Genomic DNA, 27,659 nt, shown 5'->3' with positions numbered 1-27,659 from the left:
GAAGAGCCTCGGCGTTGTGGGCCCGTCACCCAGAAACTTCTCAGAAACCTAAAGCAAAAGAGAGACGGTCTCAGCTGCGTCGGCAGGGAGGGGAGGGCAGGGGTCCCTCCCGGGGCAGCGGGTGCACCGGCAGGGTCTCAGAGCGTGCTGGGAGAAAGCACAGCCCAAACCTGCTGTAGGATGGAGCAGCGGGTGGAAGCGGCCGCTGGTCTGGCACGGCCAGCCCTGCCTGTCACTGGTGCAGCTCTGCCATGCCATGGACCCCCCCTGCCCCTTCAGGGGTCTCTGAAATACGGTCCTTACGGCAGGGAGCCAAAGCAGCCTCTGTGCATGGGGCTGCAGCTGCAAGGAGAAACCTCTTCTTCCCCTGCTCAGTAATTAGCCCACCGTGCACAGCGCCAAGCTCTGAGAGTGCTGAAGAATGAGGTTTAAATGGGATTTAATGAAAATACCAGCGCTGCTGTGGCAGAGAGCACTGATGTCGCACGGGCTGCACCTCCTTCCACCAGGGCATAAGGTACCCTCTGCCCGTCGGGAAGGACCGTGGCACAGACGACAGCGGCGAGCCCACCGCAGGGCGGCCCGGCAGGGTTGGCATGGGGGGTGTGTCTGCATTTCTCCAAGTGCCCACAACACTCAGGTGCTTTACTGGCTTTGAATCCCAAAGACTCACAATTTCCTTATTATTTTAAAACCGATATCTTATTTAACGCGGTATGGTGAGAGTTACTCAATATTGATCAGAGAAAGGCTGGGCCATGGAGACAAGATCCATGTTGCTATGTGTGGCTTAGCAACATATAAATGTATTCAAACAGAATAATGAAATTATCGTGGGGAAACAAAGCAGCCATCACTTGAAGAGATGGAGGATGTGGAGGCCTCTTGGAGCTCTTGTTTGCCAAGACAAGGAAGATGGTACTTATTGTTTGTGCAAATATGTGAACCCCCCCGGCCATCCCTTGCTTACATAAAGGGTGTAATGAATCCGGGCAGTGCGCTCGCTGCAACGCGCAGCTTTGTACAGCTGGGCTGGAGCTCATTACTGCGGAAACGTGCGGCCTCTCCGAGTGAACTGAGTCCTTGGGGGGGGCCCTAATATTGGGGGTGGGGAGGTGGGGAGGGAGCCCATGCCTGCCTCCCGGCCACAGCCACGCTGCTGAAGTCCTCATTTCTGTGGTTCTGAAACTGGCCCGGTATTTACCTGGATTTAATCCGCCCTCATCCTCACCCGTGTTAACGCACCGCTGGGAGCCCATCCCACCTTCCCCCCACGGACCCACTGGCTGCCTCTTGCACGTGAAGCCAGCGCGATGCCCACAGCTCTCACAAGAGCATGGCTGAGGCGCTGGAGCAGAGCAGAGGTGGATCCCATCCCAGATCCAGCACAGCTTTCCTGGGAGATTGTGAGCAAGTCATTTAAGCCCTGAGCCTCCCACCGGTGCCCAGGGTCCAGCGCTCCTCCTGCCCACCAGCTCTCCCCGCTGGACTGCAGGGCAGGTGGGCTCCTCCTGGTCTCTGCATGAGCTCCTGCAAGCCTGCTGCTGGTACATCACAATTTTCACTTAGAGCTGGCTGGAAATTTTCAGATAAAGATACCTGGGTGGGGCAAAATATGTCTCTTTTCATTAAACTATTTCGGAGAAAACAAATAGAAGAGGGGAAGCGGTGTCTGTGTTGAAATGCTTTGTCCCTTGCTCACCATCAAGCACACAGGTTTATGGTTTGCTTCCCCTGGCAGCTATTATCCCCAAGAGCTACACAGCATTTTGCTCTGTTGAGCAAAGACAGGAGCCTGTGCAACGCTGAACTGCCCTGGGGTCTTCCAGGCATTACTACAGCTGGGCATTACTGCCTTTTATTTTTTTTTTTAATGGCTGGAAGCACTTGTCTTTGAGCCCCGCGCCTCGGAGCAGCGCAGCACAGCCAGCACCAGCGCTGTGCCGCACGCCAGCTTGCACGTACACAAGTGTGCAGAGGAGTGCTCTTCTGGTTCAAGGAGATCTTCTCGTTCACCCCAGGCTGAAGGACTGCCCAACCAAGGGCTCCCTTGCCCCGGGGCGTGCGAGGAGCCACTCTCGGTGCTAGCAGAGAGGGTGGGCGTGCACAGCGCTGCCCTGCACCCACTGCCTGCTTCCACCGCCGTTGTGCATCAGCCGGCGCACGAAGGGGCAGGCACCGAGCCCAGCCCGGGGTCCCCACCGTCCTCTGGGCAGACCCAGGCTTTTAAAAATATACTGAGGGCTTACCTGAGAAAACAAAACCAAACTAAACAACCCGCCTCTTTGCACAGCTGGAGTTTAATTACAGATGTGGCTAGGTTAAAATATGCAGGAGCAGGTGAGGGGGAGAGTGTGGGGGGACAGCGCACAAATGCATGTGCTGGGTGTAGGTCTTGCTGTCTCTGAGACCCCACTCCTACGCCTGAGATGCCACAGCACATTTACTCCCGGATGCCACCGTTTCTGCCTTGCTCATGTGTCCACTGTGGGGATGAAAGCTGCAATGCTTCTGGGTGGCATCGTCTCGAAAATAGTCTAAGCATGCCCTGCTTAGACACTTAATGTGGAGCAAAATCAGAAACCTGCTAATACACTGCTTCCTTTGACAAAAGAAAATGTAACAATGCAGAAAAAATAATATCAATCCATCCCCGGTGCTTCTTCACTGCACTGTCTGCTTGAGTGACCCCATCCAGAGATTGCACTGAGAGTGCTGAGAGTACTCAGCAGTGGTTGGTAAAAAAATAAAGCTAAATACGCTACACCCATACCCGGAGGAGCTGGTGACTTGCCCAAAGCCAGGCAGGGGAGTCAGGGAGGGAGCAGGGAGCTGCGGCTGGCCAGCCTCTCCCCAGCACTGCAGTCGAGCAGAGGTCTGGGGCTTAGGAGGGATTTCTGGTTTTAATTCTACTCACCTCCATGGTGACATTGGCCTTTCTACAACCTGAAACAGAAGCAGCTAAATGGCTGCTTTTAAGCTCATAAATCCGGCCCTGTCTGAACACCCCACCTTCCCTGGCTTCCCTTCTTTGGGAGCAAGGCACTTCTAACCCCCGCCAGCGCTTTCTGCAGCAGCTGCTGGTTTAAAATACCCTGTAGCAGCAAAGAGCTGTTGCCACCCCTGAAAGCAGCCCAGGTCTTGCCAAGCAGCGAGGCGTGCCGGTCCCTGCTGCGCCTCGAGGACCGGCCATGCTGGGGTGCGCAGCCGGAGAGCTCAGCATCAGGTATCAGCAGGTACCCGCTGCCCCTCTGCTGCCTGCCAAGGCCTGCGACCTGCAGCTTCGCTGTCATGGAGGGGCCCAGGGAGCCGGCGTGCAGCAAACTGCAGACATGGAGTGGCAGCAAGAAAGGTGCAGAGACACGGGAGAAACCAGGCAGGTGCCCTCGGCTGGGCTCTGCAGGGTGCTCAAGTTCCCTCCCTGGGCTCAGCCACCAGTGCTGCCGGGGAGAGGCAGCACAGGCAGCGGTGGCAGAGCTGCTGAGGCTTCATACCCCACCTCTCCCTCATCTGTTCGGGGGGACACAGATCTCCCAACAGCCTTGCCAGGACTGCACCCACCAGGGCAGATTGGAAATAAAACGCTTCCTGAAGCCTGAGCAAAAATCACCTGCCCTCTGGGCAGCACTCCACCATGCAACCACAGAAACCGGTATCAGCAGTAACAAAAATTAAAGAGAATGATGTAGGCAAATGTTACCTGAGGATTTGAACGCTGTCAGCTCTACAGCCTGAAAGAGGGGAGAACATTTGTTAGCAGAAGGTACAGGTCTGATTGCTTCGCTGCTGGCAAAACCCCGCCACGCTCCCCGGGGCCAGGCAGGGCTCCCCCAGCACCCAGCTGCTGCACCGCACCCTCCCTCCCACTGAGCCACCGCACAGGCTGGGAACTGGAGCCTTCATCCCGGTCCCCGAGGGATGGGCACCTTGCAGAGTGCCCCTGGACACAGCTGCACCTCTTGGCAGCGCCCAGGCGGTGAGCTGCCGCCCTGCTCCACACGCCCTCTCCAGGGATCCCTCCAGCCCCGGGGTGACCTGGCAGGCTGGACACCATGCTGGAGACCACAGGAAAATCCAGGAAAAGAGGAGAGAGAACTTTCTCCCCCCGTGCTGCATGCACAAGCCTGCACCCTGTGCTTAAGTGACGGTTAATGCACTGTGAGGTGTGAAATTCCTGCTCCCAGCCCAAAAGCAATAAATATCACCAAACAACATTTAAAAAAGCTGAAACACAAAGAACATCTTGTCTGTGTTTGTATCTTCACTCGCTCAGTGTTTTGTCATTTTAAGTGTTTTCAAACGTTTTTAAGTAGCATCTTCTCTTCATCCAAACTATTGTGCAGCTGCCAGTGACATTCTTAATTCACCGCTCCTCCAGCGAGTGCCATGACTCATTTAGCCAGGGAGCAGGAAAAACAGCACTGACTTATATAACTAACGAGCACCGAAAGCAGCACCTATCCAGCGGTGGGTATCACCACCCGGGGCACAGCTGCGCCGACCACCTCTGCGGTGAAGATGGGGCTCGGATGGAAACTCCCCCGGCCGGCTCGGCACCGCGGGGCTCACGCCGATGCCAAGGGAGCACCGAGAGCCACGCTGCCGCAGCACAGATCTGCACAGGCAGCGGGGCTGTGCCCCCTCTCCCCAGGCAGGCACCGGCGTCAGCCTGGCCTTTTGCTGCACCCACATTAGTTAGAAAGGAAACAAGTACATTAAAAATGCAACGTTTAAGCAGCAAAGATACAGCGAAGTCCTCAATGACCCTCACACGGAGGAAAGCGCTTTCTGTCTTTGCCTGCTAGGAAATGCCACGGCCTTGGCATTTAGGAGATCTGCTGCCTCCTAATGCTCCCTGCCTTAGGAAACTCAGGCCCCTGGGCTAATCCCTTTGGCCCACGTCTCGTATCTGGTGCCAGGAGCTTAGCCCTGGTCCCGGTTTACGCAGCCAGCACCTGGCTGGCTGAGAAAAGCATCACCTGCGAATGAATCCCAGTCGGCGTTCAGCACGAGGGGTGGAAAGGCATTAACCACAATATAAATCATGAGAGATGAAAATATGGATTTTATTGAGTGGCTTCAAAACGATATGCCAGCTATAGAAGTATTATCTATTGGATAAATAAGAGCTGTCTATGTGACACAGGTTTTCAAAGGATAAATATTAGAGAGGGAGAGAGAGATCCTTCACCGAGAGACTCATATGAAAGTAGTGTTGGATTTTATTCTGCGGAAATTACAGCACTTGTATGTCAAGTGCACAAGGACTGATGATCATTTCAATAGTGCGAGATGGTAGTGGTATCAGAGTAGTAAAATTTAAATTGTTCCCTACTTTTGGCCATGCCTCGCTGAGCTTTACATCAGACTCACTCCTGCAGGCAGCACGACCCAGCCAGCCCTCCCCGGACAGATGCGGCTTGCCCACCGCAGGGACAGCAAGCCCCTGCTGCCTGATTTTAATTTGCTGTCCCTGGGGGAATTCTCCTGCCTTGATCCGTACCAGCCTCTGCTTGGTGCTTTACTGGCTCAAATTCACTGGCTCCTTCTGTTCCTGCATGCCCCTGCTACAATCACCCTCCCGGCACGGCAGCGGGGCTGGTTCCCCATCGGCTCAGAGGTGAGCTCTCGCCTTGGAAATCGGCCGTTCTGGGGCCTCCTCCTCTCCTGCCCCCAGAACACGCACTCTCCCCTGTTGCCTTCTGCTGCCTGCCCCTGCCCAGGCCAGCCCCAGCTCCGGCCATTGCCTCCTGAGCCAAGCCCTGCCCTCACATCACAGCCAAGGCAGGTCACTGGCCAGGAGCTCCTGCCTGCCAGCCTGCCTTGCTCTCCATCTTATGCTCCTATAGAAGACAGCAAACACTCAGTTGCACCTGGCTTGACTACCAGGAGTGGCCACTATGGGCACGAAAACACGCATCTCAAATTATTTAAATGACTTAAATCAATACGCTGCTAATAACGAGTATGTATTTTAATAAACCAGAGTCTTCAGGATGTGTATCAAAACCTTCTTGGTTTTGAAAGGCAGGCTGTGTGTCTGGACTGGCCCTCGGGAGGAGAGCACGCATGCTGTGCTACCACGCTGCCTGCTCCCTCACCAACACTCAGCAACTTCTGTAACGCCCTGGGACAGAGGGGATCGGCGTGACCCTCGGTCTGCGCACAGGGCGGATGAGTCAGGCAGCTTCTGGGACTTGCTCAACATAAACCACTGAATTTGTGCCAGAGCTGGTAACACTACCAGGCGTCCCCAGTCCCAGCCCCTCGCTGGAACCATCAGACACCATTCCTGCGTAACTACTATGCTCTGTGTATGGATGAAGGTGGAAGAATAACAGAAGACATTACATACCGGTCTCTCGGGTGACATAATTGATGAAATCCCCATGGGAATTTTGGCTCCAAAATTTCCTAGGGGGTGAAGCAGCACAATGAGTTCAGAGACTAGAGAGTAGAAATATTCATGCTTTACCAAGAACTCGGTGCTTTGCGTCCCCTAAGTATCTCCCACTGAAGCAAAGGGACCAAACAGGTTACCTGTACAATTGCACCCACAAACTGGTTGGAGCATGCAACGCCTTTTTTCCCTGAAGCTAAAAACCCTATTTCGTACTGCCACCTTTGCCCCCCCCTTCTCCAGAAAATTCATTTTAAGACACAAACATGGATTCTTGCCTCAAGAGAATGCAATGCTGCATAACACAGTGATGAGACCCCCTGCCCACGCCCAGCCAGCCTGCAGGCATGAACCTGACCCCTCTGAGATCCACATGCACATGGTCCCTGCCTTCCCTGGGAATCCTTCATCCTGTGTCGCATTTGCAGCACCAGACCCCAAGTGCTCACCTAGGCACAGTGTGCAAATGAGTTAACGCAGTGCCAAGTGAACGTGCACTGAAATTCAAGCCTTGGGAATAACATTTTACTGTGGTCTCATCACAGCCTGGGCCAACAGCAACGACAACCCTCTTTACCTTTGTTGGTGATGTTCTTCACTGGAGGGTCTTTCTGCACAGGGCTTGACAAGGCACTCTCAGCTGCAGAAGGACTCAGTTTCCCTGTCTCCCAGGAGGTCGTGTTTCTCGGACTTGACAAGTAGTTGATGGGATGAGAGCAGTTCTGTAATGACAGGGAAGAGATACAGGACAGTGAAAATTGCAACATGAGTCTTTGCTAGACCCAGGTCCAACTTTAAAGATCCATTTCATCTGCACTGCGGCCCCTGGGACTTTGACTCCCATCCCACCCTGGTACAGCAGGCTGCTGCCTAATCAGGGTGGATTATCTTTGGGTCTGCGTTGTCCAACAGGACTGCAAAGAAGGGAGACAAAAAGTAAAAAAAAAAAAGACTTCTTTCCAACATCATCTCCTCGAAGCAGACCAAACGTACATCTAGGGCCCTCCTCTGCTGGGTGCATGATGAACGAAGGGGCAGCAGGGCTTCCTTGCAACTTACGGTGAATGAGAGTGCTTTCTTCTTGTCCTTCATCCTCTGGATGGCATTCCTCACCTGGAACAGAGCAAGGACATTAGAGAGGGCCACAGCAGCTCTAGCAGAGCAAGAGATCCTCCAGCAAGTCATGGAGAAAAAGCAACTGCTGTTCCAGAAGCACAGTCAGGGCTATGCTGCCTGTTGCAACTACTACAACCCCAGCTACCCCCTTGACTGCTAATAAACAGTTGGTGTGACAAGTGACTGAGCCCCAGCCAGGGGCATCTCTTACCTCGCTGTTATAGATTGCATAGACCAGGAATATGTAGAGGCCCTGAAAAGGAGAGAGGACAGGAAGGATTAGAGATGTACAGCTGGTTTGTGCTACTTCGCATGGGAGGAAATGAGTTTGATGAGCTAGAATGGGTGAGGACCGGGCTAAGGGGAAGAGGCACAGACGGTGGGCACGGCACAGCCAGGGACAGCTGGGCAGGAAGGACCTTCCTTAAAATCACACTTGAGACCAGGCTCTTCACAGAGAGTCCAAAGGAGAGACGGTCCCTGCCCCGGTCCCTCTTCCTTCTCCTCTCCCTTCATTTCATTTGAGGGGAGCAGGCATCTCTCACTGGGCACTCAGCTTCCTGAGCCCAAAGCTCTCCCGCACTCCCATTCACTCGTGCATGCAAAATCCCCCAGGAAACACCTACTTCACATCTCAGAAGCAGAAACCACCAGGAATTAATTGCTAGGGGAACTGAAATCTGGGAAGCAGACCTCCCTTCCCACCGAGCACCGACCCCAGGGGGGCTTTCACCAGCCTCTCGCAGACGAAGTGCAACATGATGCCGGGGACAGTTCCTCTGTCCCATGCAGTGACAGACCACAGCGTTAACAGGACCCTCTGACCCAAATTCAGTGGGGTACAGACCCAAGGCTTTGCTCAGCCCCGATCTGGACAATCCTTCCCGCCGGCACGCTGGGGCTCCGGCAGCACAGTCTCAGCCACCCTCTCCCTACTTGCTGAATCAGAGCTGTTGCGTACACACACCGAGGACCAGCGAGCAACGACACACTCTGCCACAACCAAACGCTTGGCCACAGCTACATGCCCGGGGCCAGTGCGGGATGTGCTAAGGGAAAGCGCCCGGGGCAGGGCCGGAGCGAGCATTGCCTGGAGGCCACAGCCTGGGGCTAATTACAGCTCCAGACCAACGATTTTGGCCTTAAGGCAGCCCTATCTGGCCCACCAGATTTATGTTATATCTGTGGGGTGTTTGTTATCGCAGCTAGATAAATCAGCTGCAGCAAGAAAAGTAATCCATCTTGTCTTCAATGAGCCTTGCTCTTCATCTGCGAGCTCTTGGCAGGCGTAATGGTAGCAGTACCCTGGCGCCGTGCCATGACCTGTCCTTCAGCCAGCAATGCTGGTCACTCCCCCAGACCAGATTTCTGGTCAGGCTGCCAAGGCAGGTCTTCCTTGAAATAATCATTCTGGATGAGCGCGGGGAGGAGGGGAGCGGCGAGGTCGGCTGGGAGGAGAGCAAGGAAGGAGAGGAGGCCCAGCTGCAGCGGTGGGCGGAAGCAGAGCCGTGGCTCTGGAGGAGCCTGCTCCTGCCTGCGCTCCGGCCCGCACGCCATCTTCTCCCGGGAGGGCCTGCAATGCCCCGGCCCCCACGGCTCCCCGTTCATGGTGGAGCAGGCACTGGGTGGCCACAGGTGAGAGCACAGCATGTGCCGGGACCCGCAGGGCAGGATGGATGCTCCTGCCTGGTGTCCGCCTGTCCAGCAACCACGTCCTGCTGCGCTCCGCACACCCCAGCTAGGAGCAATGCCGTCTCCTGCTCCCCTCTGACCGGAGACAGGTGAGTGGCTCTGTAAGTCCCTGCTCTGAGCCAGCTTCAGGACCATCCTTCCAGCTCTACAAGCTCAAATGAAGCCAGCAGGTTTTACCTACGCTCTTTCTTAACAGCAGGCACCTCGTCCAGCATTGGGTGCTTGGCAGGGTGCTGGCGCTGCTACCTCTGAAATTGCGGGCTGGAGGGAAGGCGCTGCCGCCTGCTTGCCAGCCTGTGGGGCAGCCACCACAGCCAGCTCCGGCACAGCACCAATCCCTGTTGCTTTTCAGTCACTCGGCTGAATTCCTGTGCTGCCTGGCTGGAGAAGGAGTTGTCATGTTTGGTGTCGACGCACAGAGTAACCTTGAAGACAGGCTTCGGTTTCCGCAGATAAACAGAAAGCAGTCAAACAAACAAACAACCACAGCAGCAAAACTTTCCTGCTCAAGACTCGCGCATGAAGAAGCACGCTGGCCTTAAGGGAAATTCCAAGGCGATCCGTAAGACAGTCAGCAAAGGGGCTGAAATGGGATGGCTTTGTCCCTGCTTTCTCTCAACTCCACAGCTTCCCACCAGCATTTCTCTTCTGCGGTAATCTGCAAATTGACCTGAACTTGGTAATGAAGGGACAGAGGCAAACAAGCACAGCATATTCATGGGCAAACCCTCGACTCTCCACACAACAGCCACGGCTCCTACTGACGTTTAGGAGAAAGAAGAACAACAAAAGCAGCAATAACTTAGAAAGCAAGGGAAGAAGGCAAATCCTGATCCAGGAAACACCTCAGCTCCTCTCTCACCCAAGGTGGATGTTGTCATGGTTTGTGAGAGAGTCTCAGGAGATACATCATCCAGAGAACACATTTATTCATTTCAGGAGTTATTCCTTGTCTCTCAGAAAACCCACATGCCCAGCATCCATGCTATGACAGCCAGCATCCCACAGCCCCTCTGCTGGCATCAGCGATGAATCGAAGGCTGAGTGAGCCATGGAGGATGCAGGCTGGGCACTGACATTGTCAGGCCACAGTCAAGGGGTAGTAGCAGTCACTTAACCAGGGAACTTGTCGTGGGATTTCCCTTGCCAGTGCCGGGTTGCAGAGGGAAGAGCAGCCCTGAGTGCTACTGGAAAGCAGCTCTCCTGAAGGCTATCCCAGCCTGAGATCCTCAGCAGGACCCCTCTGGTGTGGTATATGTGCTCATGTTTTTACAGCACGAACACTGAAGCAAGGCAGAGGAAGACTGCCAGGATGGTGCTGGGACGCTGTGCTCTGATCTGCCTCTCTGCTGATGTTGATGGAGTTCACCCAAGCTGAGAAATGTTTTTTTCTGTGAATGAAAAGATGCTGGTGCTGTTCTCAGCTCTGCTCACCTCATCTCTTCACAGCACTGAGCCTGGAGCTCTCTTCTGCTCAATAACATAAGCATGGCATGAGGTGGCAAGGAGAACTGATGCTATATTTAATTACAGTTAGGACAGGCCTCCTGCAACCCTTCTGATATCCTTAACAGTGGAGATGCGGAGAGGCGGCCCTTGTCTGGCCTTGGAACATCCCCATCTGAGAGCCGACGGATCTGCGTGAGCAGCACCCGGCCGCTGGACCAGCGCCAGCCACAGGCAGAACATCCCTGGAGCAACCACCCATCTTGTGCACGTGGTGATAACGCCTGCATTTCACCCTTAGAGAGCTGGGCCAGTGCTCCACTGAAACCGGCCAAGTATGCCAGAGGGAAGCACTGCGAACTCTGCTGCTCCGTAAGTGAAAGCTACAGCAGGAGACAATTTCTATTGAATGCAAAGAAAAACGGGAGATGGGGGTGGAGAACTCTTCGGATCCCAATGGTTTGGAAGGTAGTACCCAGTTGCTCTCTTGGCTTGGATCCCTTGGAGTAGGATTTGTCCTCAAGCACTAGGCAAGAGACTCTGAAAAATATACCTGTGCATACCCAGAGCGAAGGGGCAGGACTGGCTGTGCGGGTACCCCCAGGCGCTCTCTGTGCTGGCACCGTCTGAGCCCCAGGGGCTGGACTGAGTCCATGCGGGCTCCCCGCTGGCTGGCTCCCTGCTGCCTGTCCCTGCCTGCCTGCCTGCAGAGAGCCCCACCGCTCGCCTTGGGACCAGTCTCTCCCGCACATGTCAGGAGCAGTGGCGTTCAGTGCTTCTCTAGCTCCATCTACAGCTGCTTTCTCTCGAGGTTTGGAAAGCTTCTGCCAACAAGGGGGGTGATGCTTGGAATCGCAGGTGGCAAGCACATGTTCTGGGACTTTTTGTCACCATGTGTCCCTGAGTTTCAGATATCCTGAGGTCCTGGGAACTGTCCTACCTCAGTGCAGAACTGAGCACTCCTGGCTGCTGTGACTAATACAATTTGCTTTGCTCTCTTAACCACACACAGGCTGGTTAAAGTTTTAAACTCTTTTGATGAAACCAGTAAACTTAGAAGCAAATGTTAAGTATTGCTTTACACACCAGGGCTACTTTCTGTGCTGTAGAGATCCCTATTACTAACATATTAACAACGTGACTCTGAAGTATGGTAGCATTCAGGAGTCACAGCCATGGCCCTGGAAGACACCAAGACAAGCAAACAGCCTTAAAAATGTAGCCAGATGCTACCTGAAGAAGAATGAAGAGGCTGAAGGAGATGACATGACTCACCCAAGGTCTTGCAAGTCAGAGCTAGAAACAGCACACACACTTCCAGCCTCCCCATGCGAGGCTCTGATCACCAGCCCACATCACAATCTGTTCCACCTAACACTCCTGCATCCCATCAGATTCCAGTGCACCTCTCACCGGGCACTGGGAGCATCCCTGGGGAGCGGCTGCATGGCTGCAGACAATACAGATTTTAGGGGTAAAGATTTTCAGTCCTTGATTCTTAATTCTTCTTCTCTCGTCTCCCTACAATAAAGCTGACTTCCAGGCAAAGGGAAGGTGGTTCTGCCTGTACAGTTCTTAGGACACAACCTCTAAGTATGTATGAACATGAACCAGATGAAAAACACTCATCCCAGAACACACACCATCTAAGCAGCAATCAAGCACACTCTGGCTGTGGCACACTATGTGCCACACTATGGCACACCTTTGAGACGCTCTCCACGAGCAGCCCTATTCTGACAGCGATGCTGGCACACACGGCCAATCCCTACCCTGTAGGAATGAGGCCCAAATAGCAGCTGGGATGTCTGCCCCATTACATGGACAGTTACCATTTTAATTATCCATTAAATGACCAAATCAAAACTCTAATGAAGTCCCCTACAAGCATGTCAGTTTGCAAGTGTCATTTTGAAACCGTGCTAATGTCAGAAAATCTAACACGAGAAACAAGGTTTGAACCGGAAAGCTGTGGCACCAGTAAGACACTCCAGAGATTGGTGCTGAAGGGCCATTAGATGAACAAGGTCTCCAGGGCTGTATTTCATATCTTGGGAGCATGAACTTAGTTTTCTCAGACAAAACAGCGCAGCCGCTTGGGAAAGCTGGGCTGGGCTTCAGAGCTGACAAATGGCCCTGAGTATTAGGACAGGTAGAGTACACTGAAGCACAAGAAACTGCAGACACCTGCTTGGCTGTGATGTGAGGATCCAACTGGTACAGGACTCACCTGGAGGGAGTTCAGCACGATGAAGACGTAAGCCCAAATGATGCTGAGGTGGACAAGGACCCCACACACCCAGGTCAGCCCCAGCACGGGCAGCAGCACCAGGACGGGCTTGGCTGTGGCCCTGTCAGGAAGAAGAGCTCAGGGTTACCTGGGCGCATTTCAAAGCTGAAACACTGTGCACTGGCACCCGCCGCCCAGCCACCAGCTCTCCACGGGGGTCCCTGTCGTGCCCCACGTCCCTGAGCCCAGGGTGTCCCAGCAAAGCGCCCCAGCCTGCCAAACGTCCTTCCTGGCTCTGCAAACCCTGCCCGGGGTCTCGCCATGATCTGCCTGGGGCATCTGCACTAGGTTACAGAGCACGTGAGTGGATCTGCCCTGGAAAGAGCTCCACAGGTTTAGGAGCACCCTGGCCTGTATCTTGCAGTTTAGAAGAAACTTTCCTTGCCTCCATGCTGGAGACAGCTCTCCTCCCCCAGCAAGTGCCTTTCAGACAGTGTGTCCACCAAGAGGCACCCCAGATGGTAGCTATGGAACAAATTCCTTTGCAAAAACAAAAATAGTTAAGAGGGGAAAAACCAAACATTTCACCTCCCAGCCCCCAGGCTGCCAGCCCTGCTCTTTATTTATCACTGAGAGTTAGCAAGAAGGGAGCTCTTTGACGTCATTAGCCATGAGAAAACAGCTATTTTCCCCCCAATTGCTGCTACAAGGAGGGCTTCTGTATTTGTTTTATTAGCATATGGATGTCACCCTGCCCTCCAGCAATGCCCTATCTTCGTGCTTCTCTAAGTTTGGGAAAACTTATTTATGATACAGGGGAACAATGCGTGTCTAGCAGGGGTATCCGGCGCCAGTTAACAACAATAAAGATTCACAGAGGATGATAAAGTAATGACTTAAGCAGCAGTTTTTTAGAGGTCTCTCTATATTGACTGATTACAGAAGTCCACACCACCTCTCCTTCCCCATGTATGTAATCCCCACCGGCATTTCTTTCAATCCACCAAGTCCCAAAGTCATATAGAAAATGCTTTTTATAATGGCAAATAGCCAAAACCCTGGCACTCTCTACAGGTGGCATCCTGCTGAGGGGCACTCACAAGTGCTAAGGATGAGATGGGTGTGAGACAAATTCAGTTACGACCCCTTCAAACTGCAACGTTCTGCGAAGCGGAGAGGAGCCGCTTCTGCGGCTCAGAGCTCTATAAAATTCCATGGAAATTGGGCACCCAGTTGGGTCCCTGGGTTCCCTGAAACACCCCAAGCTGCTACCTCACTTCCCTACGGTGATGTTTTACAGGACGTCTGCATGCCTGCCAGCAAGCTGCTTAGCAGCACAGCGGGCTGATGTCAGCGGAGGGGCAGACAGCTCGGCAGCGGGCTCGGCAGCGTGACCTGCGTTCCCATGCACGCTATCACTGCTGCAGACGATGGGGATGCGCTCACACCAGCCATTCCCAGACCCAAACTGCTGCTCCTGGTGATGCCAACGGGCCCAGGGTAGCTTTGATTTCAGCAGGCGCTGCCAAGGGTCTCCCGTCCCAAAGTGTTGAGAATTAGGAGTGCAAGTGCAGATGTGGGAGTCCAGCACTGGGTTCCCCCAGGCTGAAAGTGCTGGCTGGCCTGCTCTGTGGCATAGACATTAGAGCAGACAGACTACCTTTGGGTGATGCACAGTTACCCTGGAGGAGAAAATCCTTTCTGCCCTGACTCCCCCAACTCATGGTCTTTCACTTCGCCGAGGCAAAGACTCTCAGCTTAACAGTAATTCCACCATTTCATACCCAGAGCAGCCACGGCTGGGAAAACCAGCCACTTCCCTGCTCACCATATCTGTATTCCAATCTGGTTCTCCAGGCTGCTGTTGGGCGTCAGCATCTTTGATCTCCTGCGAGCACTGGACACAGTCACCATCACCACCCGGAACAGCACGAAGGTGTTCACCTGTCAGAGAAGAGCCATTGGGCCCAGTAACTTTCTGTAATCTCAGCTCCAGTGGGGTGAGACTTTTCTGCTGGGAACTCAATAGCTAAGTGTCAGAACTTGGGGAGAAACGTACCACTCCTGAGAAAGCAGTGAGTAAAATACTTCATAGAGTATCCACACAAGTATGAAAGCTATAAAACTTATCTCGAAACTTCTCCTATAGAATGTCTTCACTGTTAATTGTCTAGACTCCTTAAACATTGCACCTTTTTCTGCTACTATGTTGTCTAATGATACTGATACTACTTCAAGGACATAGATGCTCCCATATTAAAATCAGACCTTTAGTTAAGGCAATGTCACAATCAACCTACACATTTACCTCCATTCCTAATTTAACAGCCAACACAAGATCTGGTCAGCAAAACTTTTTTTAAAGCACTTTTTTCTATAAAAAAGCTGCTTTGGTTAAAGAGATTTATTTGTGTTGTGAAAGTATATATAAAGCATAACAAAAATTCTCCTATAAAAGCAGCAGGCACAATGAGCCCTGCGAGCAAGCACCTTAGCTAGAGGAGTGCTGACACCCCTGACTCTGCAATGCTTTCCTAAAACCAGACACGAAGGAATCACACCTTCCCGGCAGGTTTTGGCACTTACTGCCAGGATGAAGAGAACAGGCCCAACAAAGGCCCAGATGACGTTGGTCTGAACGTTCAGCCAGCAATGGTTGTCTGCCACATACTTGTTAAAGGAAGTCGCAAGGGTCACACCCACGATGACGACTGGAAGGCCTGCAGAAAAAACCCACAGATTAAACCCCAGGAAAAGCAGAGACGACCCATGCAGGTCAGCTGTGCTCTAGACAATTGCTTCAAAACCCCCATGACCAGACACGCGCCAGCATGAGCCGGCTTAGCCTCTGAAACCCCATGAGCAACATCAATTTACTGCAGCTGAAATCTGTCCCGGCTCTGCAAGACCAGATTTATACGCTGTCAGCATCATTCTCCTAGGTATAAAGCATTCCAAGTCCTGAGTCCTGATCAAAGCAATTTACTCCTCAGATTGCTTTTTTAACAAAACGGACAATCAAATACATAAACCAATCCAAAATATTAGAACCAGTTGCCCGATGTCCAACCAGGTGTGTGTTTTGCAAGGAGCACCGACCTGAAGAGGCTCCTCTTTGATATGAAACTCAGCTTATTCAAACAAATTCTATGTCCCTAACGGGCTCACTCAGAATAAAAGGTGCTTAGTCAGGAACATATTTATATTTTAACTACTATCAGACAGTAGTAATGCTCTCCAAGAACAAGAACTTACCACAAACCTCCTCCTCCATTTTTTTGTATTGAACTCTTGGATTTAGAAAAATAACAGAAATGCTCTTAAGTTTGTATTCTAAGACTGGCAATTTGACACATAAAGGTAAGAAAGCCTCTGCAGAGCAGTGGCACCCGGCTCTTATATTGAATCAAACCAAACATTCGGGAATCTCTCCTATTGAAACTTTTGCTAGACAAAAAATTGACACATTTTTCTGAGCACCCAACGCAGAGGAGTCTGTAGATACCCCAGCCTGTCACATAGTAGAACTTCATTCTCCTGTCTTCACTCATGTTGACTGCTACCACTTTGCTCCACAGGAGAAGCCCCTCTACCAGCATCCATGAAAAGGCTGCCATGAAGAAGAGATGAAGGAAGGCAGTGACCGTGAAACACACCACCTGGAGAGAAGAGAAATCACATGCCGTTTCAGGAGGAGGAGTCCTCTGGGAGCTTCTGAGTATGTGTGTGAGAGCTTCTGAGTATGTGTGACCAGGAAGAAGAAAGCAACCTGCAAATTATGCTGCAGAATGTGCAGAAATGTATTTAAACATCCACAAGCACCAGGAAGAGTTCTCAAAATTGCAACACATGAATAGTCCAACTGCTGCAGCTCACACTCATTTCATCTGTGTGACCATCTCAAACCACAGAAGAGGGAACCGATAGCATCTTTTCCTGCAGTTCTTGGATTTCCTTGCAGGTCTCTCAGCTCAGAGCTGCTTGATCCAGCCCCGGGATGTGGAAGAGGACACAGAAAGGGACAGAACCGTATGCTGCTGTTTTATAACTACTTAAATTTCCTGAAGGATTTTTTTGCCAGAAACAAGCTGTCAGAAAAAAGAGCTGAATTTTCCTGACAGATTGCACAATGCGTATATGCATATCTCCAAACCCAGAGACACAATTCTTTCCTAGATGCAAGTTACAGGTAATTAATGAAACATTAATAACAGGGATTACACTGTCTGTTCTGACAATAATGCTTGAGCAGGCCTGGTCCTGCTGGCTGAACAGGACACTTTCTGGTGAGCTTACCTGGTTGGTCTTGGCCAATTCACTGAACATGAGCAGAGCTTCTGCTGCAGCTAATGCAAAGATCAGGTTCTTGTGCACGGTTGTTCGTTCGCTCTTGGGGACACTGAGGAAGGAAGAGGAAGCCCTCAGCTGCAGTCAAATGAAAGGGTGCACATGTTCTCGCTAGTCCTTGCTGGGCTGTGCAGACCTGCCTGCGTGACCTGCAATCTCTCTGCTACTCACTGCAAAGATGACAGTCCGATGAGGCAGGGGACTGCCCTGGTGTGCAAGCACTTGGTGCTGGGGACGTGCTCGGGTACGGCTGCTCAGACCTTGGCCAGTGCTCCAAGGAACAGGCAGCGAGGAGGAGGTGGAGGGAGCCACTGCCATGCTGACAAGGCAGATCTCTGTGCTTGCCAAGTGACACAGAGGGTTGGCAATTGAAGAAATAGTCTTTGCTCCATTTATTTTATAAAAATTAACTCTAGCAGAGCAGCTTTTATGGTAAACTTTATTAGTCATCGATAAAAATCTTTCCATGGACACTCAGGTGTGTGCACAGCTCATATAAGCATCTCCACAGAAACAACCAGCACTGCACCCCCTCCCTAGCCAACGACAACCGCTCCCCTCCCTCCCCTCTGCTACCGAACACCAGTGCCGCTCCCCAGCCTCTCCCTGCCCACCTGCATCACCCCACACTGACAAAGGATGCCTTGTTTGTATACTTGTCCTGAAGCAGAATAGCAAACAAAAAATACAGAGAAAGCTACAAGTGTCTGGACTTTTCTTACCCAACCGCCAAGAATAAAATGAAGGTAACTATCAAGGCACAGAAGGAAACTCCACATCCAATAAAAGTCAAGGTCTGCAGTGTGAGCTCCTCCCTGGTGCTCCTCTGCTCCAATCATGAAACAACAGAAGACACAAAACCCCCACAAATTAACCACAGACTGCTCGCAGTTCCGGCATCCACCCCACAGAGCAGCAGAGAAAGGCTCCTTGCTTACCTGCATCTCGTACACCTGCAGCAGGACAGCAAAATTCGTGGTGTGGTTGCAAAAACAGGCAGTGGAGTCCGGGAGAGATGTCACCACAGAGCAGCCGGCTGTGGACCACATCCCACCAGCATCTGGGCTAACATGCAGCAAAAAAACCCAGAGAAAACACATGGAAATTACCATCCACTTCAACAGAAAGCCAAGGCGTTAAGGGAATTTCATTCTTCCACAAGAAGCAGATTGAAAGGAGGAAGAAGAGGATATCAGAGACAGGTCTTCACACGGAATTCCCTTTGGCTCATCCTGTGTCTCAGCAGATTTGCCTTAGCCATCAGGCATGCACAAGAAAATACGTCTAGTGTCAATGTGTGCATTAAAAAGCACAGTTCAGCCATCACTGCTTTAAACAGAACTCAGTAATTGCACGGCTCTGGGAAGAGCTCCTTTTACAGCACATTCACTGAGAGCATCACTGGACCAGGCACGTCTAATCCTCTCCATCAGCCTGGCCTGCCACGTACCCTGCGCAGTTTCCCCGGTCTCTTGATGTTCAGGACAAGCCAGCCTGTCTCCAGCCAGCCGGCTGCTCTCCGCTGCCCCGGCAGCCAGCAAAGCTCCAGATCTGAAGTCCCTGTGCAGGGACCAAGGCTGCAGCGGGTCAGCTCTGTCCTCATGGGCAGCACTGCCCCTCTGAGCCTGCCCCAGTGCCAAGCGAAGATCAAATTTAGAGCAGGGCTAGTGGAACTGTGTGTGCAGTCACCAGCTGCTTCCAAAAACACCCTCTTCCCACCTTCCCCAGACCGATCCATGCCCGTTACAAGACTGGGACTCTAAGGAGTTTTTTTGCACTTGAATGACTTAATTACCAATCCATAATATATCACAGTCTCAGTACTCTCACTGCGGTGACATTCAGCAAAAACACATCTCAATGCCAAGCAGTATTTATGAGGCTGGGAGTCCTGCATGTCTGTTGGGCTATATATCTTGGACCAACCCTTCTTTGTTGCAGGCAACAATCATAATTAACTAGGGCTTTCCATTTTAGTTGTATACACCTCATTAAAGGTCAGTTGCTCATGAGTGACTTTTCCAAAGGAAATCTTCCCAGGAGAGCGCTCTACTCCAGCAGATAGAGGATGCCAGCATGCAAAGCAGGCAAAGAATTACAGATCCCTACTCTTGCCATTACATTTATATTGTTATGTTTGATTTTCCAGTGGAAATAAAAGCTCATAAATTTGGGGACCCGAACTGAAACAAGGCACCTGAGGCTGAAGTTCCAGAAGGCACAGATGGGCCGCATCAGCTTATTGGGCAGGTCCTGCAGGCAGAGAGGGAGAAGAGATTACACAGCCATGCACGTACCGTATGCAGACTGATGCAGTTCACTCACTAGGCTGCAACAAGGTCTGTCAGCACAGGACAAACACCTCCCCAGGGAGACAGGAGTCAAGGTGAGAGACCTGGCCATGGGACACCCCTAAGTCCAAGAGCTCTGGGGGCCCTGAGCCAAGGCTGGGCACAGCCTGCCGGGTCCGGCTGCGGGATGCCGCCGGCAGGGGAGGCGGCTGGGAAGCACAGCCCCTCCTCAGGGTACCTGGACACGGTGCTGCAGGCGGTAGCACACAGACGTGCTAATCTCCTGGTAGTCGCTGAGCAGAGCAGATGAGATCACAGCAGTGCCCACCGTGGTGCTCAGGTACCTGTCAGGGAAAGCATGCTGCTCACAGGCACAGGAACCACAAGACGTGCTCAGAAAACAGGATCTCACGTTATACCAGACAGCTGGAGAGATCTGGAGCCACTTCTGGAGTGCTTCAGTGCCACCAGCAAAGGGCCTGGCCACAGGGCAGAAGGTACCTCAGATTACCTGGCAAACAGAAACCACCACCACTCCCCCCATAACTGCAGGAGGTGGCCGTACAGATGAGGCACTGGAGCATCCTAAGCGGCTGGCAGCTGAGCAGCACAACGGCTGAGCCAAAGGCCCGGTGAAGGAGCAGCGTGTGCGCTGGGATGTGCGGGCTGCCATCCCCACCTAGTGTTCAGAGAGCTCCCCGGAGAGCAGCAGGGCTCTGCCTCCCACCCCTCTCTGCGAGCCACCATCTGCAGAGGCACCCCGGCTCCAGCAGCTTCTGCCCCAGCTGGAGGGGACCCTGCAGCAGCCCCGCAGGCTCCGTCCCCAGCCCAGCCCCAGCAGAGCAGATGATAACCTCAGGGGAGCCAGAGGCACGCAGAACAGACACCACGGTGCATCACGGCACACGGGCAGCCCCACCGCACAGCTCAGGCCGAGGTGTGCCAAGGGCCTCTGCCTCCACAAAGCACTGACTCGGGAGCCCCTTTCTGTTGTCCGGTCTCCACATGCATATTGGAGAAAGCAGGGACAAGGACAAACGGGATGGGATGGAGCAGGGTGGAGGTGACCCCAAACTAGGGGCACTGAGAGACTCAATGCAGACTTAGAAATGAATTTTCCTGTGGTACTAAGAGGGCAGCCCTGGGGTGCAGGGACGGTTTCTGTTTCACTCACTTCTGTCCTCCGTCAGAGGCAGCCACGTCCTGGAAGAGAGCACTGCCGGCAGCGCCGGACAGGCAGCGCTGCAGGGAGCCGTAGCCGAACCACATGTTTTTCACCGTGACTCTGCCGAGACCTGGAGGGACAGAGCACTGTGGAATGGGTGCGAGCACACAGGGCAGCTCGGAGCAGCCCATGCTTCAGCACCGCTGCCCTAATCTGGGGGTCTGATACTGGGGGTCCAGGGCACCCACAGCTCCAAGCTGTGTCTGTAGAGAGCCTGTAAATAATCTCTCCCCCACGGTCCATCTCCCTTTCACCAGGGGCATCTCTTCCCCATACCTCTCCAGACTGCATGTGTGCAGGGTAAAGAGTTCGTGCCGTTAAGGAAGATGCTGCAGAAGTGCCAAGGGGAGACCCAGGGAAGCACAGGCATCATAACCTACCTCTGGCTTTCAGTCTTTCCATTTCTTCTGCGGGAATTTCAATGAGGTCATGCCTGCCTTTCTCAGGGCTCTGGATCAGGTATGCCTCACTGCTCAGCTCCTGCCTGCTCAGCTCCAGCCTCCTGACCTCCATCCCTGTGGAGGGGTAAAATCAGGTACTGAACCAGGGTTCAGCCTTCCTCCAGAGCTACAGCAAAGTACCACAAGGACATTATAACCCCAGCCAAGACCCACAGCAGCAGCAGACAGATCACTTTCACTGCAAACCATGTGCATCTGGGCTTAGTTTATCTCCTGTGCCCAAAGGTTTCTTACAATCCTCTTACAATCCACAGTGTGAGAGATGCCCGCACACTGCGACACTTCTGCACAGAGGAAACGGGGAGAAGGCTGTAGGGTTAGCAAGAGATGACCCAGAGGAGAAGAGGTGCCAGGAGTGGACTTGGACTGGGAACCAGGCGGGATGATTAAGCTGGGTCCCGGTGAGATGCCCTCCCCCGGCTCTGCCAGTGCCACTCACCGACATTCCCATGCTGGATCATGATCTTCGTCCTCCCTGCGGTCAGCAGTGGGGCTAAGTGTGACACCATTCTGTCGCAGAGCTCAACAACAGCCATGGGCCCTCTGATAACCTGCAAACACGGAGAGAGCAATGGAAATCAGCACCTGCACCGCCAGCTCACACCTCCCACAGCTCACACGAGTTTTCTTAAATGCTTGGTCCTTGGCAGAAAAAGAGAAGTTGGGGCTCAAGGTTTGTGATTTGCTTTTCTTTGATTTCTTCACTAAAGGATGTTCCCAGTTCCTTCAGCAAGGAGACGAGACCGCCAATGAGGGAAACTTGCTGGTCTTTATAAAAAGCCATTAAAACAGCATGGAAATAAATAACTAAATAAGCTTCTGGAAAGAAAGTAGATTTTTAGAGCTGACTCCTGGTTTTTGCCCAGCTGTAGAACAGCTGCTGCCTCTCTTCCTGGAAAAGGTTTCACCCAGAAATAGACTCCACTGCTGGAAGGGTAGCAGGTGACTGGCCCCACTACTCAAGGTCCTGCGTGTGCTGGGCAGCACAAGTGCCACCCCTGTAGTACACAAACTCAAAGCTTTCTCCTTCAGCAGATCTATCTGCTGCACCAGCTACACTGGGCCAGAGCTGGTTTTATGCCACTATCGAAAAGCTGTGAGTAATTGTGGCCACGGAGACCTAAGCAACTCTAAGCAATGAGGTAAACTCTGAACTATTCAACATCCTTTTGTCTCTGGAGGTCCCTGGCTTGGTTCCTGGAGCACTGGCCAGGCCAGACGCTGTCACACATTTCCCACAGACAGGTGGAGAGTGCAGACCATACAACAGACACAAAAGACCCATGTGAGAAGGGAGGAAGCTAATGGAGAAAATCCTAACGGGGGTGGGATGATGGACATCCCTCACACAAAGCCTCATGGTGTGTTGAACAGTGTGGGGGCTGATGACAGATAGCTCCTTGGCAGCCCACCCACGGAAAATACAACAAACTATAAAGTGAAGGGCATTGCCCTGCCAGAGACTGCAGGATGTGGGAGCAAGGAATCTACAAAGCACTGGGAATCTGCAAACTGTCTGTAATTCTGGAAATCCAGGCTGACCTGGTGGAGAAGCTTCAAGAGAGCTGGGACAACCACTGGAGGGGTTTGCAAGGAAGGTACCACTTGACTGCACTTGTTTGCAGAACTTGTTTGCACCTCCAACAAAGGAGGCAACAGTAAGGCAGCTGGCCCTTATCTGAGCTGGCAAAGAGGCTCCGTGCCCATGCTTGCAGCATTTTCACAAGCTCCAGAAGATGGCCAGAAAGGCTACATGTGATCATGCAAGGACAGGTCCTCAGCCTGTGGTCATACAGCAGGCCAAGGAGCTGCACACACAACAAGATGAACAGACGTGGCACACAGCAGCCAGACTGCTGGTGACACCGTTACCTGGCTGACTGATGACCATGTTTCAATATTCTGCTCTTCCAAGATTAACTCAGTCACTTCCACGTAATACTGGCCCAACTGCTCCAACATCTCCAGCTCCTCTCCCTCCTGGACTTCCACATCAGAAACTTGCTTTAGTAATTGAAGCACCGCAAGGAGGTCAGACGACTCCAGCACAGGTTTCTGTCCTTCCCTCAGAACAGTTGCCAAGACATCAAGAGCACCAAGAGCAATAGAGAGGTTCATGTCTTGGACGTCACTTGTGAAGACGTTCTCAGGAATCTGCCATGGAAAAGATGTTTTAGTTCAGTGCAGAGCCCTGATTCTGCCTGATCATCAGCTATGCCTTGGCAATGCCCTGCATGCCGTCGCTGGTGCGAGGACACCTGCCTGGCCAACCAGGCATATCTTAGGGGAAGGAGATCTGCCTTGACATTTTGAACTCTCTTGTCCAGCCTCTCACCCTCAGTGAGACGAGTCAACCTGAAGCAACACTTTGCTTGTTTGATCACAGCACGAGTTACAGCTGTATTGGTCACACTCTCCGAGAGCAGCTCAGAAAAGGCCACAGGCGTAACTGCTGGGAAAGTGACCTCAAACACCAGTAGGTGCCAGCAAGTCCACCCCAACAGCTCCTGCCTGCTCCGGGTGTCAGCTGCCGCTGCTGGGGCTGCAGGACTCACCACAGTCCTCTCTGCAAGCGTGTTCACACGGCCGACAAGCGAATGGCTGGATTCCAGCTGAGCTTTTTTCAGTTGCCAGTATGCATCTGAGAATAAAACAAAAGCATAACCATTGCTGTCGTGTCTAGCAGCGTGGTTAACACATGCCATGTTCAAAGCCTGGGGAATGGTCCTCAGATGGTGGGTAAGTTTGCAGGACAGTCAGGACAAGGAGACTTTGCAGCTGTATTTTATTTCTAGTACAAGATCCCATCTGGAGAGACAGTCTAACACTTCTTTTCTGCCTCCTCCCCACGTCCCCCTGGCCAACGAGTCTGGAGATGCCTGGATTGGGAGGCGCTCTACAGCATCGCATCCAGAAGCCATGTAACGTGGACAGCCACTGCTTAACTGGAGAACAGCAAAATAACCTGTCAGAGTGCATGCAACTGAAGCAAAGTCACAGCTACTAGCAGGTTTTGCATGGGATCTCTTCAGAGCAGACATGAGGCCTCCCCATCACTGGCCATCCCCCTAGCTAGGACCTCCAGGAGTGAATGCCGTGGAAGTAATGAATAAATAAATAACAGATGCTGTACCCTTTCTGTAGCGACAGATAAAAGGCAAAGACTGCAAACAAGATGCGTAACTGAATCCACTGCTGCCAACTTCAAAAACTCGGCATTCCTCAACAGGCCCTGTGGAAACACACACAAACAGAAGGCCCAGGTCCCCCAGAGACACGCCATCCCCAGCAGGTATCACACTTCCCGCAAGCAACCCACAAACCCCGTTGAAGACAAAAGCTGTGGACTGCTCCTTAAGCAGCCCCAGAGCCAGAGCAGAGCAGGGGCTGGGCTCAGAAACTGCTCCCGACCCGCCCAGTAAGTCCTCTCCAGAAGGAACTCGGAGGAGACGGCAGGGCCAGGTCCTGAGTTCGTGATTTATCAGCAATGTCCCGCTAGTCTGGCTGAGAGACTGAATGCCTCCTCCCAGCAGAGCGTCGAAGCACTGGCTGTGCAAACCCCAGGAAACAGCATCACTGACAAGCAAGCCACTTCTCTCAGTAGAAGAGGAAGCCTGTAATTAGCCCAGGACATGTGAACAGCCCTCTGTGCTAGGGTCATCGCAGGGGTCTTCAATGACCAAGGGTTTAGTGATGACTGTGCCTTTAAATACGATTTGTGAACTGCCCAGCCCAGCTGTGAATGAGCTTCTGCTTTCCTTCCTGAAGGAGAAGCATCATTCCACAAACTGCACCAAATTCCCTCTCTAAGGATGGATGGGACTGGCCTCTTGGACTACCCCTGCGTGCTGACCCCCCGCTGCAGAAGGGAGCTGAAGCAGCGAGGGTAATGAGACTTACCTGGGCAAAGAAACTGTGCGGTCACTTCCTGAACGGTGCTTTCAACCTCCAGAGCGTTTGAGCTCCACCCAAATACAAGGTCTTGCTCTAGCACCCAGCACGACCGAACTTTCTCAATCTGCTCCGCGCCGAGGACTTTCTGCCAGATGTGCAAGTCAGTGAAGTTCCCACTGAAGGACTCTTTCTCCCTGAAGGTGCCCCCCAGGGAATCTTGATCCTGCCCAATTATGAAAGTCCCCTGGCCGTAGATGGCCTGGGGGGCAGACGGCCCCACAGCACACAAACCGCTGGCAGACGCCCTCCTTTTACCGTCGGCATAGATGGCCCAGGTCCCGTTTTCCTGCTGCCAAGTCACGCAGAAGTGATGCCACTGTCCATCAGCACGAAACACGGGCAGGTACGGGGAATGGTGCCCGTGGACTATGAGAGCAAATCGAACAAAGCCTTCCTCGTCGACAAAGCCGCGGAGCTGGAACTCATTAAAAAAAGCTGGCACAGCATAGGAGAAGATGGTAGCAATCTCCTGGGTCCTGGTGTCCCACTGGAGGTGGGCGCAGGCTGTGACAGCAGGCAGTGCTGGGAAGTCAGAGAGCACCTTCACGTATTTTGTGTCTGTTTTATCTCCAAATACCAGGACTGGTACAATGTGGTCCCCTAGAAGGAGAAATTTCAGCCAGCATAAAGGAAAAAGCATGGGCCAAAGCCTGCTCATCTTCCACTGGGATGAAACCATCATTTTCATTTGCCTCCTACTCAAGCTACGAACTCATGGACCCTGCAGGCAAGGACATCCTGTAAGCATGCAGCAAGGCTTCTGCTTCCCCCATGCCTGGAGGGCATCAGGAAGGCAGGCAAGCTGAGATTGCATCATTTCAGCAAGTGTAACTCCCAGAAACTTAGTTTTCTAGCAAATAGGGATTGCAAACAATGAATATGGAAGGAACAGCATGTTCCCAAGCACCCCATGCTATAGCAACCAAGAACATAGTCAAATAAGACCTTTGAGGCATCTGCCATGCAGTGCCTTGCTGCTGGGGAACGCCCGTTCTCCTGGTCCTGTCTCTAACATCTTTGCTCTGCGGGACCCGCAGGTCACAAATGGCAAGGCTGAGCAAAGCCAGACCTGCTTCACAGGGAGATGGTACAGGAGGACAGAGCAGAGGAGCCCCTTTGCAACTCCCTTCTCTTGCAATGCATTAAAAAATCTTGACAGTGACCAGCTGATGTGCTGGGATCACTGTTGTTCGTGGTGCCGGTTCCAGCTTGTGACTAGAGGTCCTAGGTGTTACCACAGTGACAATAAAAAACGAGTGGCATCTTTCCCAGTCAGATTCATTTTTCAGAATTAAAAAGATCCAGCAGTGAACATGTCTCCAAACAGTCCAAGCCCACTTATACTCACGTCTCCATTTTGGTTTGTGCAGGACACCATTCCTTTCATTTAGCCAGACTGAACCTCTGATGTGGTGGGACTGCAGCAGTTTGCTAAAGGAAGCTTGCTCACTGTCTTGGGGTTCAAAAAGCAACTGAGCAAAGCGTTGTTCACAGTATTTGTCTGCATGCCACCAGTCCAAAGCAGTGGCCACATATTCATACATGTGTCTTGAGGTCTCAATCGTGACAGGAGCAAAACCTGGAGAAAGACACACACAATGTGGAGAAACAGAAAGCCTCTCCAACCCACCTTCATGCCACATACACTACAGGGTCAGTCTCTTGCAGCATCCCCGAGCATTTACAAATACTGCCTGGTGCACCCCGGAGGAACTGAAGGCAGGAGCTCATTTCCTATCCAGCCCTCGGGATGTTCAGCAGGCACAGTGTGGCAGAAAAGTCCAGACTATATTGGACGTAAAATGAGGGACATCTGTGAGTCTGCTCAAAAACTGAATCGCTGGCCTAGGGCTGGAGCTGGGCACGCTTCTGTGGGACATGCAAAACCATGCCGAGCGCGGTCCAAAGAAAAAACCCACTGTGGTACGCCCAGGGATTGCCCTCAGCCGTTCAAAGCAGTTAGGTACAAGCAAATTTTCTCGTTTTATCCCCACTTCCCAGCTCCTACCAGCTTCTGCATTTGCAGATGTAATTTGCAAGCACAAAATAATCTGTTTTGTTTGCAGTTACAGCGGCACAAAGGCTAGCAGCTGAGCAGTACTTACCTGATTTTAGATGGTAATTTCATAGTTAGCCAAGCAAATACTTAGCTATGCAAATATAATTTCAGGCACAAAACAGGGTATCAGAAAAATTTCTTTACCTTTGTTTCTGCCACTGGACACCCTTTTATGTGTTGTTTCTCTGTGCTGAATATTGCTTGTAAAATCATACAGAAGTGCTAATAAAAACACTAACCTTTAGAAGTCTGATTCTTGGCAAGGGCTGCAAAGGCAAAGAGACTCCTGGACAGACTACTGACCTGTCGGAGAGGATGTTTTGTAACATTCATATAAAGCATTAATATTACCACAAATACTCAAATTATAAAAATTACAGCAAAACTCACCAGAAAGCTGAAGAACCAAGAATCAGGTCTCAAGTCTCCCCTAAACAT

General features: G+C 52.2%; 1 protein-coding gene across 1 annotated transcript; it reads right to left on the bottom strand.

Moving 5' to 3' along the window:
* ADGRD2 (adhesion G protein-coupled receptor D2) lies at positions 1-27,659 on the bottom strand. The gene is made up of 25 exons (XM_050908030.1): positions 27,612-27,659; positions 27,461-27,524; positions 26,511-26,741; positions 25,109-25,762; positions 24,342-24,440; positions 23,764-23,849; positions 23,081-23,362; positions 21,648-21,759; positions 21,128-21,262; positions 20,697-20,817; positions 19,761-19,866; positions 19,429-19,484; positions 18,170-18,296; positions 17,954-18,057; positions 17,181-17,283; positions 16,390-16,543; positions 15,471-15,604; positions 14,713-14,828; positions 12,885-13,005; positions 7,728-7,769; positions 7,460-7,513; positions 6,978-7,122; positions 6,356-6,414; positions 3,701-3,731; positions 1-48 (listed from the first exon to the last, which is right to left on the bottom strand). Exons 1-25 carry the CDS (start codon positions 27,657-27,659, stop codon positions 41-43), a joined length of 3,192 nt encoding a protein of 1,063 aa, XP_050763987.1. The 3' UTR covers positions 1-40.

Source organism: Gymnogyps californianus, chromosome 18 (assembly GCF_018139145.2).
Source record: "Gymnogyps californianus isolate 813 chromosome 18, ASM1813914v2, whole genome shotgun sequence".
NCBI lineage: Eukaryota > Metazoa > Chordata > Aves > Accipitriformes > Cathartidae > Gymnogyps > Gymnogyps californianus.
This window is presented reverse-complemented; position numbering and strand designations above follow the sequence as displayed.

What these genes read in the sequence shown, in the direction of transcription:
- ADGRD2 (XM_050908030.1), bottom strand. Translation starts at nt 27,659, where the DNA reads ATGTTTAGGGGAGACTTGAGACCTGATTCTTGGTTCTTCAGCTTTCTG. An exon ending in GCCTGCAGCACCGTGTCCAG is followed by an intron (nt 19,485 to 19,760) that starts GTACCCTGAGGA and finishes CTCTGCCTGCAG; the next exon opens with GACCTGCCCAATAAGCTGAT. An exon ending in CTGTTCTCTTCATCCTGGCA is followed by an intron (nt 14,829 to 15,470) that starts GTAAGTGCCAAA and finishes CTTCTCTGACAG; the next exon opens with GTGAACACCTTCGTGCTGTT.